The following is an 18,840-nucleotide window of genomic DNA, read 5'->3' as shown; positions in this document are numbered from 1 at the left end:
TGGTTTGCCTGTAACGTGCTGTAGAAGAACATTTTTAAGTTCTCATAGTGTCTCCTCTATTTTACAGAGGCCAGAAAGGGGAAGTTTATTGCCTAGAGCTCCAAAGGGAGCCCTTATTAAGCCTCAGACTAGAACCCAAGTCTTCTATAGCTAAGCAGCCTATTGCCTACAGGTCAGACTATCGGTCTCCCTCCTCTTCACCCTAGTCATCCTCCAGGACAATGGTTCCTTATGCAGATCTCACTGCCCTGCCTCCTCCTCACTACCCCATCATCTTTCCAAATGTTGATTCTCTGGGGCTGTCTCATCACTCCCACTTCACGAGCCCTTCCCAAGCTTACCCACCCTTTTCCTGCCTACTGCCTCCCAGTAGCAACGTGCTCTTCAGTGCAGAGCCCAACCCAATAAACGAAGAGTTTCTTAATGCCCACTCCATTTTACGCCTCAGCTTTACGGAAGCGATGTCAGCAGCCTTTGGGAAAAGGTTGTCTGACAGTTTTACTGAAAAATAGTTCACTAGCACTAACATAGCCACAGTGCCACCGATGTTTCCAGTACTGCAAGTCCTACCACAGGAAAGGAGTTGGCAGCTGCTGGTAATATCAAGACCTTATTGGTCTGCAGACTTGTTCCAATGTGGCATCATGTAAGGGCCCCCATGCTTTCTACAGCCAGGAGAGATGAACAAGCAGCAGATTTCCCCCTTTCTGTCCTGATACACACTATGTTAATACAAAAGCTAAGAGAGGCTGCAGGTATCTTTGTGTTAGCTGAGGAAGATGACTCAGTTGCACTCATGTAGTTGCAGATGTCTTAAGTCTTGGCCAACATAACTTTTGACTTGAGTAGGAAACACTGCCCCCATTTTAAAGCCAGACCAGTTAAAAAAAAAAATTTCACTGCATAGTTCCCTCTCTGAGTAACAATCACCACCTCAAGTCAAGCTGGAGATTGACATGAGTCTGACACACAGAGAAACAGAATAAATGCACAGAGCAGCAGGAAGAGAGACTGAATTATGAGGCACTGAACAGCCTTTCCGTGTTCCCAGAAGGGAATTATCCCAGGGAGGTCAGATTCTAAACATGCTCTTCATACTGAGAGCCCTCTTCTCTCCTCTAGGACTTGTTTACGCCTATCAGGACAAATGCTTTCCCCTTTCCTTTCCCTGAAGGATAAGTGCAAACTGAGCAGATGACACAATCCAACTTTTAGACACAGTCTGCCTGACAGGTTTTTTTGGTTTTTTTTGGTCTCCATGTTCTGAGAGGACAACATGTACTATGAAAAAAAACCCAAACCAGCAGCTGCAATGCAAACCAGCTGAGCTTAAGGGCAATCTGAGACGGGCGTTTCTAGAAGACTACTGCACTGAGAAGGGATAAGGGATTTCAACAACTCCAAAGACCATTAGCAGCTACAAAGCCACCATCTCACTCTCTCCAACCTGGCTACCAATCCACCAGGTCCTTTAGGCACCACAGCTGGCAGAACAGCAGAACTTCCAGCACTATTTAACTTCCCCCCATTAGAGGCTTCCACAGCAAGCTGGTAGGAAATGAGGACAGAACTCCCTGCAGACTAGCTGGCTAAAGCATAGCCTATTACGCAGCCAGGCATAGACCACAATGGCTTTTCTACTAAAGAGAACAATACTTTTCCGTATGACAATTCATCATCAGGAACAGATTCAACATATCACACTGCCCTCAGAGAAACAGACCAAGACCACTGAAGAGAAGCAGCAAACCCAGTGTGTAAGGACAGATGGAAAAAGGAAATGTTATCCGAAATTTCCTTCCATTTGCTTCACAGGGACTGCCAAGGAAGCGGCCGCAGTCTGCACATCTGCATGCTCCACATGACCTCCACTGGGATGCCTGGCAGCCATACCCTTGCCTTGGGAAATGACTTTCACTCAGTGCTGTGACTTGCACTTAGACACAGCTCCATATGTTCCTTAGGTAAGCACACAGATCAGTTCATTGCAAGTAACAAACTGACTAGGAGAAAAGATAACGGAATAAGGAAATCCCCTGAACAGAAAACAAAGTCTGGAAGAACAGACGGGGCATATCATCCTTTGTATGCTTGCCTTGCTTTTGTTCTTTCTTAGGTATTTTCTTGTAACGACTGCTGGAGATTACTGGGCTAGAAGGACTCCTGGTCTCTGGCAGCACAGTTATGCCTACGCTCCCCTAAAACAACTCAGGCCTGTTACTGCCCCAGCAGAGCATGGAGAGGAAGGGAGAAGCTAAGCCCATCTAGCTGTGATAACTGCAAAGAAGAAAGGCCAGACCTTACCGTAAGTGACCATAAGCAGCATAAAGTTGGCATTGCGGAGCAGACGGAGGATTGACTGCACGTAGGAATACTCCTCTGTTGGTCTCGACTGGACCAAGGCCTGAGCTCGGCTCGGAGGGTGCGGGGGCTTCTCCTTGAAGACTGAAAGCAGACACAAAGTACACCTGTTTGTAAAGGTGGAATCCTTGGTAAAACCAGGTGTACAAAACACACCATTGTTCTTAAGCTTTGATCTCCATGCACGAACTTATCCAGGAACAGAAGAGAACAGGGTGTCTCCAACAGTAACTCCTGCCACTGGGGAAACACCCTGCCTTCAGTTAGCTTTTTGTGTAGGCAGCGTCTGGCAGCAACAAAATATTTCTAAGGGCTCTCCGGCAGGATGGCCAGTCAGCTGCAAAAGTGTTGCATGGAGTTACAAATGCAAAAGTGGAATGGGAAAAGCCAGCTGTCAAAGGTGGCCTGGTGCCCTGCAGCGCCCAATGCCTAGAGAGCAATGACCTATGCCAGGTTTTATTTCAGGCTTGGCACTTCTTAGGCTGGCCAAGACATATGTTGTCCCTAACTAATATTAAAGTAGCATCCAGAAACCCTGGTCACAGGTGATACTGCTGTACCAGGTGCTAGACAGCCATTTTTGTACCTGCCCCAGATCCTTTAAAGTCTACATCTGATGCAGCCACCAGGCAACATGAATAAGCTGGCAAGAGGAAACTATAAAAAAAAACTACATGATGTCCAGCAGACAAGTTCTGCTCTCCAGTGAGCAAGCCAATCTTTCATGCTAAAATTTGGCTTCCATTTCACATGTTAAGCAGGGGAATTGCACCTCTGGTGTCCTGCTACTGCCCTTAATGCTTCCTTCACTCCACTCATCACTGGTTCCCTCTTTTTGTCCTGGGAACAGCTTGTCCCTGTGACGACATATAAACTGCCGCTTTCTTCCTGCCCTTAAGAAGTAGTCAGGTCCAAGACATAACCCAAGGCCCAGCACCTTGTTCACAGGCAAGATGACTGTGAGCCTTGGAAGATTTCTGTTGGCTTTTAAAGGACTTACTCATGACAGGGTTGTACTAAACAGGCAATCAAAGGATGAAATGAACAATCTGGCAGGCTCACTCACAACCTCTTGTACTCCCTTCTACATGTGCTGTTCATCAAGGGCTTGAAGCAGCAAGATATGGCATTGCATGACCCTGTCAGCTGCATGCTAGGGCACATCCCCAGATGACCTCCCCAGACCATTTCCTAGGACACAGGCACCTCACACCCAGGCTGATCTTCTCAGTACTACCTGGTTTCATGTGCACACTCCCACCTCCTTACCTATGACAACCAGGATGAATAGGGCTGTGGCCACGCCTGCAGTCATGAAGAACATGATGCTGATGTGGTAGGCCAACTTCTCCACATCCTCCACATTGGGAACCAGAACTGGAGGGACCAGAAAGCCCACAGCGATGCCGAGCTGAGCAGGAGAGAAAAGGGACACACATAGGTGTGACATGGAACCGCAACACTCCATTGAAGTGGAGGTCTTGCTTCCCCTGTCTTCCTCCATGCATGTATGTTCCTGTCCACACACACACATCCCACTCCTTATCCTGCACCTGCTCTAATGCTGGCCTGATCACCTGGTAATCTAATTCTAGTCATTAAAAATGGCAGAAAACAAGACCATCAAACCCCACACAATTCTTTGCTGGGTTAATGAGTTGAACCAGCCAAGTGCAAGGGCTGAGATAGAAGCCTGCCCACTCCTAATGAGTAAGGTATTAATCTGGCTCAGTCACTTTATGACACTGTTTCTTAATGAGTCCCCTCCCAAGACAAGGCTCACCCTATGACCACTAGGAAAAACTAGAAAACCATCACGGTTGAGGGCAAAGGAAGTGCTGACGGCACATATCCTAAACATTGAGGTTGTGTGATGGGACTTGGCAACTGCCCCTGGATAAAATGCTTGGCTCTGAGTGGCTGCAAGAAGAAACCCGGGCAGCTCTAGCCTGTATTGTGCCAAGAGCCCCACATGCCCAGCTGAGGAGATCCTGCAGTGGCAGCAGACACTATAGTGAGGACATCAGGGCTTTTAACTCTACAGCTATTTCTCTAGGACAGAGACAAGGAGCTGTAGCAGCACAAGCATTGCCAAAATGATAAGTGGGACTGACAGCAGCACAGACCTTCAGCACCACCCTCAAATGGGAGAAAGAAGAAATAGCTGAAGAATGTGCTCCTAAGCACCAAAGATTTTCATAAAGTGGGACCCAAAGTGCACTCAGCACATTCGTGAGTACTCTGAACACAACAGGAGCCCACAAAAGCCACTTTTTTTCTCCTCTTTATGTTTCACTGTCTGTGGCTGCATTTCAATCACCATTTGGTTTCCAGGCACTGTATATGTTTACCTGTTCCCCTGGTCCTTCCCAGCACTTGCAGCCCTCTCGGATATCAGAAAAAGAGCCATGCTCAAGCTCAGGTCTTCCTTGCTCTCAAGGCTCTGCACCCCCTGTTTGGGGCAAAAGCAATTTTTTATTTATCAACACCCTCCTTTTTGTGGCTATTTCCTGATTTAGGCCTGTGTCTGCCGTTGCACACAGTGACAAGGGACACACAAGAGCCAATAAGTGGAAGGACTGAGAAAGCACCCAAGAAAGAGAGATGCCAGGTGGCCATGCAGCCATTCTCATCCTTGCCTGAAACAGAGATTTCCAATCTTTTTTGCAGGCTGTACCATTTGCCTGGAGACAGGAAAGCCCTAGCAGTACCAGAAGAACAGTGCTACTGAACCAGTGCAAACTAGCAGCTTAAAAAAATCCCACCCACAGTGGTTATTCATGTTACACCAATACAGCCTCTATAGAGACACTGAAGATCCCAGCAATCACAGCAATACAAGCTACGTTCTATGTTTCAGAGCAACCAGAGTTGTCAGTCCTTGGAAGACGAGGCCCCTTGACTTGACTAAAACCAAAGATTTCCTAGAGGATACTCACAGACGCCGGATTATTCATACCACTTTTAGCAACAAAGACAAGCTCTCAACAACGCGATGAATATTATACAGCACATACTTTACCTTTCACAAGGAGATTTTTAGCCTGGTTGTCAGCAGGCCAGTGCCCACATCACCATGAGCCCAACAGACAACACTAACTGGTTAACCAGAAAATTTAGAGATGCCTTAGCATGGAAAAATAACTTTTCTCCCTTCTCCACACCCCTCATGTCAGGGCTGGGAAAATAAGACAATATAAAAACAAGGCTGGTTCATCAGTCATTACAGTTCATAGTGCAGTCCCTCTCACCAGCATACAAATTAGCATTTCCAATCTTTGTACTGGCAGAAAGGTCTCCAAGACCTATATAGATAGGATCTCGTTCCCAAAATTTGGCACATAGTTCAACATCCCCACACCCAAAACAGACAACACTGTCATTATCTCTGAGAATCTCTCCTGAGGAACCAGGCTGCTGGCACTTTCTTTTAAGAAGGCTTTGAGGTAATATTTAAACAGAATAGCAGGGAAGTCAACAACTACAGGAAAGTGCACTGTTCAGATGACTTCTTTAATGGCTGACAAAGGATAGAAGGAATGTATTTCCTACCTGAATTTTGTCAAGGACCAGTCCCAACAACAATGTCATATTCAAGATTCAGGTGTATACAAGAACAGGCAACAAAACCAAGAGCAAGTGGTTAATAAGATGGTATAAATGTACCCAAAGACTTGAAATGGAAAATGGGATGTTTAATTTAAGTTTAGCTGTTTGTATACTAAGAGTCTGCTGAAGGAAGATAATCAGTGTGGTATTAGCATAAAAATTGTAAATGAATGATCAATAGAGGAGTGGGTCTCCACCTTAAAGAAAACTGAGAGTCAGCAACAGAAATACAGAAGCCCTACAAAATTCTAGAAGTAAGCAGAAATATTGACAGGGGAGACCACCAAACCCAGAAGGTCAATTAAAGTGTTAGAAAGAGAGGGATGCTGCAAAGGCAGAAAAAATACAGCAGCAAGAAATTTTGACAATGCCCTTGCAGGCTAAATAAGTGTCATGACAGGGATGATGCAGAGACTGCATTTTTTGATTCCATAAATACTCTTTTCTGAGGACAACCTATAAGCTGCAGCATAATTTGGGATTTAGACCTAGAGCAGCACAGTGTGACCATGATCAATATTATGGAACGGTTCTGCACTGCACTCAAATTCAGCTTCCTTGCAGCAGCAACAAAAAAAAAAAGCAAACCACCCTTCAAAGCACTATGGCAATATTTAACTCACAAGAGTAAGCTGCCTAAAAGGAAAGGAGCTTGTTAAAAGGAAATTAAAAGAAAAGCCAAAGAAATTAAATGCTTTCAAGTGGCATTAAGACTATGTAAAGACACTGCATCAGAGGCTCAGTGTAAGCCTAGAGAATATTAGCAAAAGATTTGGGGACAGAATAAAGGAACCATAGTTACATAAAAAAAGCAAAAACGAAAAAAAAAAAAAACAACCCACAAAAAACCGCACAACACACCACCATCACCCAGCTCAAAAACTGAACATTGTTCCTTCAAGCAAAGAAAAAAAGACAGCAAGGTGGACCAAGCTAAAGTAAAACCATAATTAGGCTAAAAAAGGTTGTGGAACAACTTTACAAGCGAAGTCAAAACTCTTCAAACAGAGAAAAATGAGGAAGCCTGCCAGAAAGTCTGTAGGGCCAAAAGATGATCACTGTGGAAGAACATTTGAGAAAGAGGGAGAACTAACTCAAGTCTTGCACCAGCATTCAGGACATGATATTTATGGGGGGTTTCTATATCAACAAAACGCTTCAGATTTTTGCCACGTGAAGAGGTTATCAGTGGAAGATCTTAATCAATTTATTTCAGCTAATTTCTTCTACGAGGCATCAGGACCAGATGGTAGTCATCCAGGAGTTCAAAAGAACAAGTCAAAAGAAAACTCTCACTACTTGCACACAAACACACCAAACTGCTAAATCTGCTCTCTTATCAAATACTCAAATCAGAAACGGAGGAAGGGAAAAGTGATGTCAGTTTTTAAGAGGCCTGGCAGAGGCAGGAGTCCGAGGAAACCCCAGGGCCAGCAGCCCGACAGTTTGGCCAAATGGGCAGAAACCGTAGTAATCAAAAGATTGAAGTTTATGCGTTGATAAACACCAATACAGTAGGCTTTTCAGACATTGCGATTTCAGCAGAATGTCAGCAAGGTCCCAAGCCAAGACTTTGGAGAATTAGGAGGATACACTCCTTTTTTATGGTCTTTCCCTTAGCGCTTATCATTGACTGCCTTGGGGCTGCCTGACAAATTTGGCCTGACCTAAGCCGGATGCTCCTCTGTTCTGATGCATTGCACCTTTCCAAAGGAAAGGCTTTGGGGAAAAAAAAAATCAATAAATAAAATCAGGGGCTTCACCTGCTCTCAGCAAAGAGAGGTCATTATATTTGTCAACACACCACTGGAGCTACTCTACTTTTCCACTCCCAGAAGAGTGACTTTTAAGAGAGCCCACGCTCACTTTGATCTGGGAATCAATATCTCACAAACACCATCACCCCCTTAGATCAGCCTGGAGAACAGAAATAGGAAAATCTAACTGCCCACTGCAGACCTCTCTGAGGCAAGTTTGTGAAACTCTATCAAATTCAATGTTTTAAAGCATGAATAAAACCAACACTTCACCTGTGCCAAAGACTTCCCTCCTAGCAGCCCTACACTAAGCTAGTCACACAGTGCCACTGCCAGAAGACTTCTGAGGGTCACACCAACCCAATTCCCTCCAGGGCCACCCCTCCATTTCTAATGGAGCCTCCTCCACTGCCTCCAAAAGCAGGGGAGCAGGAAAGCTTCATGTAACTGCTGGGGAGATTCACATTTTCAAGATTTTATTCTCCAGACACAACAGTAGAAATAGTTTTGGTTCGGGGTTTTTTAAATTACACTTGGTTCTAATACAAGTGGCTTCAGATACCAAAAGCTTAAAACTAATCCTGTGAGATACCCCAAAAGAATGATGAGAATTGACCCGACAATATTATCACCAGGGAAGCCAAGGTTCTTGGTGAAAAGTCAACAAAGCAAGCCTGCACACTGCAACTGTTGTTCTTCTAGAAACCTCCATCTCAGATAACCACCACAACAACAGTTTGTCTCTCCAAAAGTCTTGCCAACAAAACACACAAGCCAAGTACAGCAACATCCATGCTGTTCAGCAACAGATGAAACTAGATCAGGATGCCACGTAGCCCACACTAACTACCCTGTAGTGCAAACCAGTGCAAAGATGCAGAATGTAACTGGTAGTGGCAAAAGGACACATCTGACAGGTGGGAAGAGGGGGAAGTTGCACAGTTTGCTGGATCTAAATAATGCACCTCTTTTTGCAGTAGGAAAGCCCTTAGAAGGAGAACAGAAGGGCTCTCCTGCTCACTACGTTGCTTTTACATGTATGAGAAAGGGGAACTTTGAACCAAGCTCAACACATACAGGACCCGCGCCAGACACCCCTCCAACACTTCTGCCAATCATAACTAAATGCACCTGGATCTCCATTCACCCAGGGAACCCCTTCGAAGAGGTACCAATTCCGAAGCTCTGGCCAACACAGCCTCTTCTTCTACTCCTGTCTATGTGTCAAAGCTCTGCCCTGCGGTGCTCCCTTCTTTTCTAACTACAGGTGACTCCCACGCTATAACCATGACATCTCACAGGAGCAGCTAAACCTTCCGACCCTACAATTCATGTACCGCAATCTGCAGACAGCAGACAGGCACTCCCTCCTCGCACCCTGTGACTCCTACTGCACATCAGTTTCCCAATACTTTGCTATCAGCACAGGTCCCAGCTGCCTTTCTTTATGAAAGGTTACAGTAGAATTGAAAATACCCAATTGAAGAGCTGTGTAAAGCAGAAGGTGCCAGTTCCTTCCCAGTACACTTCTGTATGGATTGCTATCCAGAATATGCTTCTTCCGTACCACTGACAGCAAAACCGAACGAGCCTATTGAAATCCAAATAGTCAGGAAGTCAACATATGTAAATGTTTGCAAACCACAGCTTAGTCACCTTTCTTGCAGTGCTTTAAGGAGCAGAAAGGACCCAAGTTGTGAAAGGAAAAATTGTAATCCAGGCTTTGTGACGAGATAAGATAGGGCTTAGGCTCTTTTTTACTCTCCCGCTGATGTGGGCGATAATGTATTTTTTTCAAACTACACTTGCACAACCAAAGCTCTTCTGGAAGCAAAGCAAACTCCCTTCCTCATCACACTTCTGCTTCTGTGGCATCATCTCATACTGCTTAATGTGATGCAATGCCGTATGACGGAGACTACTTCTATATGCAAGTCATTTGTGGCCTCTCAGCCTCGAATGCACCTTCCCCCAGTTTACTGGGAAAGAGATGCAACGCAGCAAAACAACAGCAGTAGATGTGAGAGAGTAAGGCAGAAGAGGGGTTTCAGCCCTGACAGCTACCTCAGCTGCTGCTGGAATTCTCAGTCAGGATACAATATGTCTGTCAAGGACCTACTACAGTCACCCAGCGTAGCCAGCCAGCCCCGAGGGATCCTGCAGGGCAAGAGCTGAGGGTGCCATAGGGCAGCCCATCCCAGAAAAAACATTGCAGTCATTCATTTAACTCCCATGGAACTTCCAGAGAACACAAGGCAAAAGCCAACTGCTGCTGCGAGAGAGAAGGGGGAGCTGCCTTTGGTGTATGGTTGGGAAGGGAGCACAAGATGAAATGAGTAAAAAAGTTCATTTCAGGTTCCAGTGTCCATTTATAGAAACTTAGGCATTCCTGGGAAAGCCACTTTGCTGTTTGGTCAGCACACCCTCCCACACTGAGCCACGTCCAGGACCTCACAGAGCTGGCCACATAGCACATAGCACTCTTTGTGATCCAAGTGCTCTGATCCACCCTGCCCTTCTTTACAGGGGGAGAAAAAAGCCAGGGCTGGAGAATGTCAACCATTAACTACTGCCACTACCAGCTCCTCTTGGTTCCTTGCTAAGATCTTCTCTATTCTAATAGCTAAAACCCTGGGACATATGGGCCAAGCTACAGAGGCGTGTGAGGCAGACAACCACCTGCCCCTGTTTCTAACAGTGATCAAATCTGGTCTGATGAGACAGGGAGCCTCCATCAGGGACAGAACAGCCAAAGATATCTAGAAGTCCACTTGCAAACAGGAATTCCTCAGGACGTGTTCCATTTGCACAACACTTCTTAGACTTTCAAATGCTGCCTTCCCTGAAGGACGAAAGGGACACAGCAGAGTTAGCAGAGGCATCAAACAGCAGCACAGGCTCAGCACAAACAACACTGCAGGCTCAGCAGCACAAAAGCAATGGCAGTTCAGATGTTGCAGACCCAATTATTCCACAACACTCACCCCACCCACTACCCCATGCAGAGTCTTTCCCCTAGTTCAGAACAAGAGGAAAGGACCCGCCAGGAGAGAGAAAGCATTTCCCTGAATTTCATTCACAGTTTACTATCCAGTTTGTCCACTTCAAAAGCCATGACCTAATCACTGCTAGACTGGCACTCCCAGCAGCCTGCAGATAACACCTAAAAGTTCTGCCTCGGGCTGTTTCTGTTACGGAAGCCCTAAGTCTCTGAAGTCACATGCCAGTTGCATCAGAACAAGGACAGACCCCACCTAAAGATGAGCAAGGTGCTGCATCGTTCTTCCCCAGGGGCAGAGATGAATATGAAGCTGACGTTTTCTTTCCTCCCAAACCGCATCAACACCTTTTCTCAATCCCTGATAAAAAACGAAGAGGCAAAATGACAGCAGAAAGATCGTATAACAAGCCTGCATCCTGACTCCCAGCTGCTTGTTTCTCTTTGTCAGAATGGCAAGAGCCGGGAACAATGTCTATTTCCATCAAAAAAAGTAACAATACCAGTGGCAAAGCAATACAAAGTCACAAACACAAAATGTTCTTTCATTACCCCTATGCAACACAGTTACACGTTTCTCTGCCTGCTGCCCCTGTCCCTTGCCCACCAAATGACAACAAGGAGACGCAGCGGTGGCAGGTACACCTAAAACCAACCTGCCTGCAGAAGCTTGGCCCAAGCACAGCAGGTGCCGTGGCAGCTGAAGCAGAGAACTGGTACCTGGCCACCAAACTCCAGCTTCAAACCTCAAAAAGCCATGAGAATTTAACTCACTACCTAAACATCCCCACCGCTGTGTTAGTTCTGTCGTGCCATAGCACCCTGTTTCCTCATCCCCAAAGGACAGCAGAGCACGTACATTAAGAGAAGGGGCAGGCCTGCTGCTCCAGCAGGCACATACTCCTGCAAATGCTAGTGTCTCAGGAAAGCATTTCTTCCCGCTGCGGTTCTGTCACCAGAGAGAATGAGGGGTCAGTCTCCCTCCGATGTAAAAATCAGAAGCCTGTTTGCTGCAACCCGTCACGTCTGAACCGTGGCCCCAAACAGGGAACCAGCTGATGAATCAACATGCTAAAAAGGAAGCAGCACAGCTTTACGCAAACCACTCACTCTTACCCACCTCTTGTCCATGGGACTTCACACAGATACCCAGCACCAAGCTCCTCCACAAGCGACACAGCTGACGACGTAGCAGGCACACTGCTACTGACAGCTGTAATTCAGAAGCATGTCAGACAAATTCCTCCCAATATTCAAACCCATCTGAAGGACATTAGTGAACTCTCCAAAACACTACTGCTTCTTTACCCCAGAACTTCAGCCTGAAGAAAAGTCCTCACATAGATTTTTCCTAGTCTTTTAAGCAATAAGATGCTAGTAATATTTTAATAACACTAATATTTTAATGCCAAACTATCCAGCAGGCAAGTAAACACCTCCCCATACATACGCTTGTGGGGACAAGGAAAAAGAATGGAAAAACCTATGCATCTACCTGTTGAAATGGGGAAAAGTAAAATGTCATGAAAACCAGCAGTGGCTAAATGAGAGAATATGATTGCCTCTTCCACAGGTGTCCACATTCTTCTGTTCTAGAAGCCCTCCAGCGCTGATTCAAGAGTGCCAAATCTAACCCTCCTTTACACTTCAGATACCACAGTCAGCGCATGGCCAGAAACAAGGGAGGAGAATCTGATACTCTACTAGGGTTGGTTTCTTTTGTAAAGATATTTAATAGTCTGACTGATTCAATGATTGACTGTTCAGGGCTAACTTTGAACCTGGAGGTTACCATCACTCAGCAATCAGCGGCAGCGTCCTGAGGAGACATCAGCCTGGCAAAGCTCTCCTCAGGGCAGTGACACTACCCGGCTCCTCCATGTAGTTGGTTGCAATTCTTGATGAAGAGAAACATCAGTGCTTGGCACTCAATAATAATAATCACAATAACAACTCATGACAGAGTTTTCCACCTTGAGGATCTACTAAGTAACTATGTGACGTGGCAAGGAAAGGAAAGGAAAGCCGTACAGCTGTAGAGGAATAAGCATAGGGAACAATTTGCCATGCTGGCATACTGCAATTACAAACCCACTGTATTACACCCTTTTCTAACACTCCCTAAAATGCAGTCTTTAACTGCAGAGTGGGGAAAAAAGGATGCCTCTATTTCTTCCCCCTGCCCAACATCACCAGTAAACAAAATAGCTACTTTTCATTCACTGTGATTACGCACCTCAGGATGCCTGACTAAAGGAATGAATAGGTCCTCCCCACAGAGTACGCCCTGCCTTTAGTCATTGCCATTTCTGACTTCTCCAGTTCTCTAAAAGGAATGTCTGGACTTGCAAGGCAAAGACTACATACTGAACTGAGGTCCCATTGCCATGCCAGTTCAACCCCCAGGGTAGTCTGGGGCACCAAAAGCGTAGCCAAAGTTTGCTTTTCACAACCATTATACTAACCAGCTGCTTTTAGGATGATGAGGATACCATACAAGCATATAACACAGGCTGAAAACCTCATTATTTTAATTTCTTATGAACACTGTTGAGTAGCTCTATCCGAATAACTAAAAAAAGGTCTGACAGCAAAATGCTCAGTTACTTATTTACTCCTAAATCGGCAGAGCGCTCATGCCAAGTTAGATGCCTTACACTTTAAAGATTAATTTAAAACACATAAAAAACAGCCCACTAGCCTGGGTGATAAGAGCGAAGAGGAAAGCTTAGATTCACTTAGGGAAAGATAAGTATGTTCTGTCTTTCCAAAAGATGTAAACCAGAGTCTCCTTAATTCCCTAGTGCTGTTCCACAAACTTCACTTCCTCCAATACCATCTCTGAGCATTCACTTCTTTTTGCCTCAGCAGTATCTAAATAAATACAGAAACCCAGGAATGTGGGGAAAGGAGACCTCAAACCCGCTGCACACGAAGTTACCTGTGAGGAAGAACTGTGCATTAGAAACTACCTGAACTGCAAACCATACAAATCTGAGTAGCAGCCACCCACAGGCTGAATCAAAGATGGTCCGGGGGGTGCACAGTCAGGTGTAGGGGAGTACACTGGGTCTCAAAGCAAGGGACACAGCTCCAGCCTAGGAGCTAACACCAGGTTCTGCTTCCCTCTTCTTCGTGTCAGTGTCGCAGAACCAGACTCACTTTGCTTACGCCACTTTGCAGAAGTATTGGCCTATCTGCTTCATGCAACAGGGATGAGTGGGTGTTCTGGTGCAAGGGTCAAGAAGCTAATTCCCTGATCCTTTCAAAGCTGTGGAAAAATTTATCATCTCCTCTGAGGACTAGCTGGCTACAAGAAAGACTGTCATACCTTTGGCAAGTGCGGGTTGCTGGCCCCCCTGACCTGCCTTGATACAAGATGCTCGGGGAGCCTATCTTGCCCTACCCTGATAGAAAGTTTCTTTCTTTTCAAAGCAACTGTGTGTGGAAACTCTGCACTTGCTTTTAAGAGGTATGGAAGTGATCAAGTCCTTTTCCTCCAGGGCTCAGTGACAAGTACTCTTTCCGGTAGACAGCTAATCTCCTTTGTCCCATCTAGTTGTCAGCAGGAGGAGGATATTGCAGTGTCAAGTCCAGATGTGACTGCAGACCTGAGGTTTGCAGGACACTCTGCCTAAGGCGCGTTTCTCAGCACCGCACATTCCCCTGCAGCCCATCCACCGTTCTGCTGAACCACACCGCTGGACTGGAGACTGGCAGACACAGGAGCAGGAGGGCGCTGGAGGAGACCCTGAATCCAAACACTTTTCCAAGCCAGAATCATACCCAATCCCTGTGCTGCCCCCAGCTTTGTAGACTTCGGTCCTGCTTGCCTCTGCCGCTGCCACCATCCCCAGCTAACCCCAGCTGCGTCCCTCTGGGTACCAGCTGCATTTCCCAGGGCAGAATTTGGCGTAAGCGCCTCTTACCCCCGCTGCCGCCCTCCAGGCCCTGTGTGTGCCGTCCCCCTCTCCAGCTTGCCCCCTTCGCACTCCAGGCCTCCGGCCAGGCCGGCGACAGCCCACCCCGTGCCCGGCCAGCCGGGGATCAGCCGCCCGCTACCTGGTTCCCAAAGACAGCGATGGAGCAGGCGGTGGAGACCTCGCGGGCGCTGAACCAGACGGAAGCGATGCGCGAGGGCATGCCCAGGATGAAGACCTGGGCCACGGAGCAGACGACCTGCCCCAGGACGGTGACGGGGAAGAGGTGCGGCTTCAGGCTGCCCAGCTTCACCCAGGCGCCCAGGGCGTTGAGGGCCGAGCCGGCCAGGGCGATGAGGCGCAGGCCCCTCCTGTCCAGTAGCCAGGCGACGGGGAAGAGCAGGGGGATGTAGGTGAGCATGTAGCTCATGGAGAGCCAGTCGACGGCGAAGGCGCTCACGCCGTAGAAGCGCACGAAGACATTGTTGATGCTGCCGTACTGGATCCACTGGAAGGCGTTGCACAGGGAGTAGCTGCTGAAGAGCAGCACCACGGCCCAGCGACGCCCGGACAGCCGCACCTCGGCGCTGGCGGCGGCCTCCGCCGCCCCGCCGGGCTCCTGCCGCGCCATGCCACCAGCGCAGCCCGTCCGCCCGGCCCAGACCCGCTGTCCGCCGGCGCCCACCTGGCCGGCGAACCCCGCCCGGCCGCCCCCGCCGAGCTCACTGGCTGCGGCGCCCGGGGAGGAGGTGCCGGTGCCGCCACCGCCCCCGGCCCGCCCCGGCCCGCCGCCCCGCCCGCCGCGGGGAAGGGAAGGGCGTCCGGCTGCCCGCCCGGCCGCCGCGGTACCGGGCCCGCGCCGCCGCTGCCAGGCCCCGGCGCAGGCGGGACCGCGGCCACCAGCGCCCGAAGCGGGGCGACGAGCGGGGACGCGGACAGGCCCGGAGCCGCGCCCGGGGGAGGCTGCGCGGCCGTGGGCAGGGCCGTGCCGGGGAGGGCGCCACGCTCCGGGTTTCGCCTGGGTGGGCTCCCGAGGGTTTTGTCCCTGACGTGGCGAAGTGAAAACATCCCGCGAAGCCGCGGTTAAAACTCCTCGATGTGACTGAAGGAAAGAGCCACAAGCGATGCTTGTTTTCATCCTCGTGGGGAACGTGCACAGTTCAGGAGTCAGCTCCTGTTTTCCCGTTACTTCAGCAACACGCCGCTCGGGCAGGTTCCTGCCTGGAGATCAGCTACGATCTACAGTTCATTGAATCAGCGTCGCGTTATCGGAATGCTGCAAGCGTTACTTCAGCGCGAGCTTTACAACGTGGACTTGGTTGCACGCTAGTGTTGTTCAGCTCTCTTCCAGCGTGAAACACACAGCTCAAAGGTCACTCGGAAAAACGGGAGCGATGCCACAGTCTCTAGGATGTGATATTCCTGAAACAGACTTAGGTCAGAGAATGAAAAAGTGGCGTTTCTCTGGCTTGTAGTTACTTTGTGGAACGCTGTCAGAGGTTACTGGTGCTGTCCGCTGAGTTATCCACCTGACTACTGCCAGGAGAAAAGGCAGCTCCAACAGGACAAAGCTTTGGTGCCTTTATGTTCTTACTTCCTATGCAAGCAACAAAAAAAAGCTTTGGACAAATTATTCCAAGGAGAGCACATCTCACCTGAAGTGGTTCTTACTGTGTATCCTCATGGAGCTCGCTTCTTGTCACCCGCTTGGGTTTCCTACTCCCAGCCAGGAGCACAGCCGGAGACAGGCAAAGCCAGCGCAGCCTTCCCTGCGTGCTCTGCTGAACGCACCGCAGGGTAGAGCTGCAAACCTTCCTGCTCTCCCCCTCCTCATCCCACAGCTTTGCCAGTGAACCTCCAGCCTCACCTGGGATGCTCGTTGCGATGGTACAACATAACCATAATGTAGCCCTTTTACATAACAAACAAGAAAGGTAAATTCATAAGCAAGAGCCAGAAAAAAGGTTTTCAGTCCCATTAGTTATAAGGTTAGGCACCCAAAGTTACCTCAAAGTCTCTATTGAGACAACAGAAAGAACAGAGGAATTTGTTCTAGTAAATCTGTAATTTAAATGTATCAGGAACGCAAGGAGTGATACCGGTGCAGGGTGCAGAGTGCAGAGGTGTAATGGCGCAGGAAAAGGACTGTCATGATCCAACAGCTGCTTGGTCTGAGAACTCCAAGGATATAACAGCAAAATCGTACAGAAAATTAACTTTGAGATTCATCAGATTTGAAAAGGTTTTTATAAAATTCTCCACAATATTACAGAGAAATCAAAGTTACCCAGAGGTAATCAGTATAGTCAGTTAAAGAGCAGTTGAAAAGCAAAGATGAACAAAATAAATAAACAGGCAATTTTTTAGCATGGCAAACTGGGTTTGCTCAGAGGAGCATCATTTATTAATAATCCTGAAAGCAGAGCAAGAAGCAAAATTTGCAGATGGTAAGACATGATTTAAGTTACTCAAGACTAACTTACGTCACGTACATGCTGTGTTTATGTCTGTACGACTTTAGGACTGTAGCTTTAGCTATCTGTAACTTCAGGTGTTATCACAGTCCATGGCATCTTTAATTTGTAAACTCAGATAAATGCAGGATAATAGAGTTAGGTGCTGTATGGCAGTCTGACGTAGTCAAAGGTCTCTGGGCAGCACAGACGAAGATATCAGTGACTAACAGGGTTTGAATGGGGTTTTCAGGCTTAGGTCACAGAAAAAGAAAAAGTGGAAAGAGTATAAAGAAAAAAAAAAGCAGCTGAGGAGACCCTGTCATACATTAGGAAAACACTGAGAACAGTTCAATTTCTTTACACGACTCAAAAAAAGAGCACATGTAAAGAAAAATCTTTAGGTATATGGGAGAGGAATAAGAAACACACATTGCGTCCTTTGCGTCCCACCAGCCCTACTCCAAACTGGAGTCAGAAACAACCTGTCATCTTGAATTGTGTTTTACCCCCACCTCCAGCTCCTAAATTTCTCTCAAAAATCCTCAGTTTTACCCATCACCAACTAAAAGCCCGTACCAAGCCAGAGCCTGCCTAGCAAGGACTCATTTGCTCGCACTAAACCAATGTCTTAGTCCAATCAGAAAAGTCAAACCAACAGAGACTAAAACACAGACCCTGCTGAAAATAACAGCTGAAAGCAGATGGGCGAAAGTAGCGCCCAGCCTCTGGTGGCTGCAGCCTGACAAGTGAATATGAACCAGGCAGGGAAGAAACCCTGGCTCCCCCAAACCTGATTTAGTCAAGCGTTTTTCTTACCTGTAAGCCCACACTTCCCAGAACACCTCTGCTCTGATTTCAGGGCTGTTTTGTTTTGATTCTGGTTCTGTGAACTGCTCAATCACCCCTTTATATAATTTGCCAGTTTCTGGACCAAAATAAAACCCCTGTGCTTTGCATTTCTTCCTCTCTCCATCGCCGCATCTGTTTCTACTCAGAAGAGCCTCTCACCCTTCTTGAAGCAACACAGCAGCTGCTTTTGGATTTCCCTCATCAGAGCATCTTTATATAAAAATTTCTTAGCCACGAAAAAGTATTTGTATTTCAGGACAACCCCTTGAAGTGGATTTTAAAGCTAGAGGGAAATCTCTTTTACATGGAGATTGACACGAGTGCTAAAAAGGTTACAGGATCTTGTAGACGCAAGTATCGGTGAAGGTCAGAAGGCACTAAGCCAGAGGCAGAAGCAGGGCCCAGATTAAACGTCAATGGTACAGGCCATCAGATAGAGCCTAACATCTCTGGCTTCCCTACTGATCTCAAGAAACCCAACTTCAGTCACTCTTCAAATATACTCTGCCTTTATGACCAATGAGTGCGTGTAGTTCCTTTAGGTTCTATGAGAACATGCCTTGGAACAAGCTCGGTTTCCTCAAAGCCCACCCAATAAACATAAACACTAGAGATGATGCTGGCAACGATAATCCATCTTTCTGATTTCTGGTGGATGGAGACAGGCCTCAACGACAAGCAAGGCCATAATGAAAGGGTGGTGGAAATTGGCTTGGAAGGTGTGCAGAAGGCACACAAGAAAAGTATTGTGAAAACAGCAATTCCTTGATGCCTTTTCTCTCCCACAGTGGATCAGAAGTCCAATGATTAGGTGGACAAAAGGTGAAGGTTGCCAGGGAAAAGCGGGTACTCAGGGATCTACTGGATCTTCCAGCCATGCAGTTCCTGCA

The 18,840-nt window shown here is 47.4% G+C and overlaps 1 protein-coding gene across 2 annotated transcripts in view; it reads right to left on the bottom strand.

Moving 5' to 3' along the window:
* The window catches only part of FLVCR2 (FLVCR choline and putative heme transporter 2), a 35,393-nt gene extending 20,237 nt beyond the window's left edge, over positions 1-15,156 (bottom strand). For both annotated transcript variants that reach the window (XM_075426144.1, XM_075426143.1), the window contains exons 1-3: positions 14,788-15,156; positions 3,631-3,772; positions 2,305-2,445 (exon numbers count right to left, since the gene is read on the bottom strand). In XM_075426144.1, coding sequence (XP_075282259.1) covers positions 2,305-2,445; positions 3,631-3,772; positions 14,788-15,075 — 571 coding nt within the window. In that variant the 5' untranslated portion in view covers positions 15,076-15,156. The remainder of the gene's footprint in view (positions 1-2,304; positions 2,446-3,630; positions 3,773-14,787) is intronic.
* Between the last annotated feature and the right edge of the window lie 3,684 nt (positions 15,157-18,840).

Source organism: Opisthocomus hoazin, chromosome 7, assembly GCF_030867145.1.
Source record: "Opisthocomus hoazin isolate bOpiHoa1 chromosome 7, bOpiHoa1.hap1, whole genome shotgun sequence".
NCBI classification, from domain to species: Eukaryota; Metazoa; Chordata; class Aves; order Opisthocomiformes; family Opisthocomidae; genus Opisthocomus; species Opisthocomus hoazin.
The sequence above is the reverse complement of the archived record's forward strand: the minus strand, read 5'-3'. Positions and strand labels throughout refer to the sequence as shown.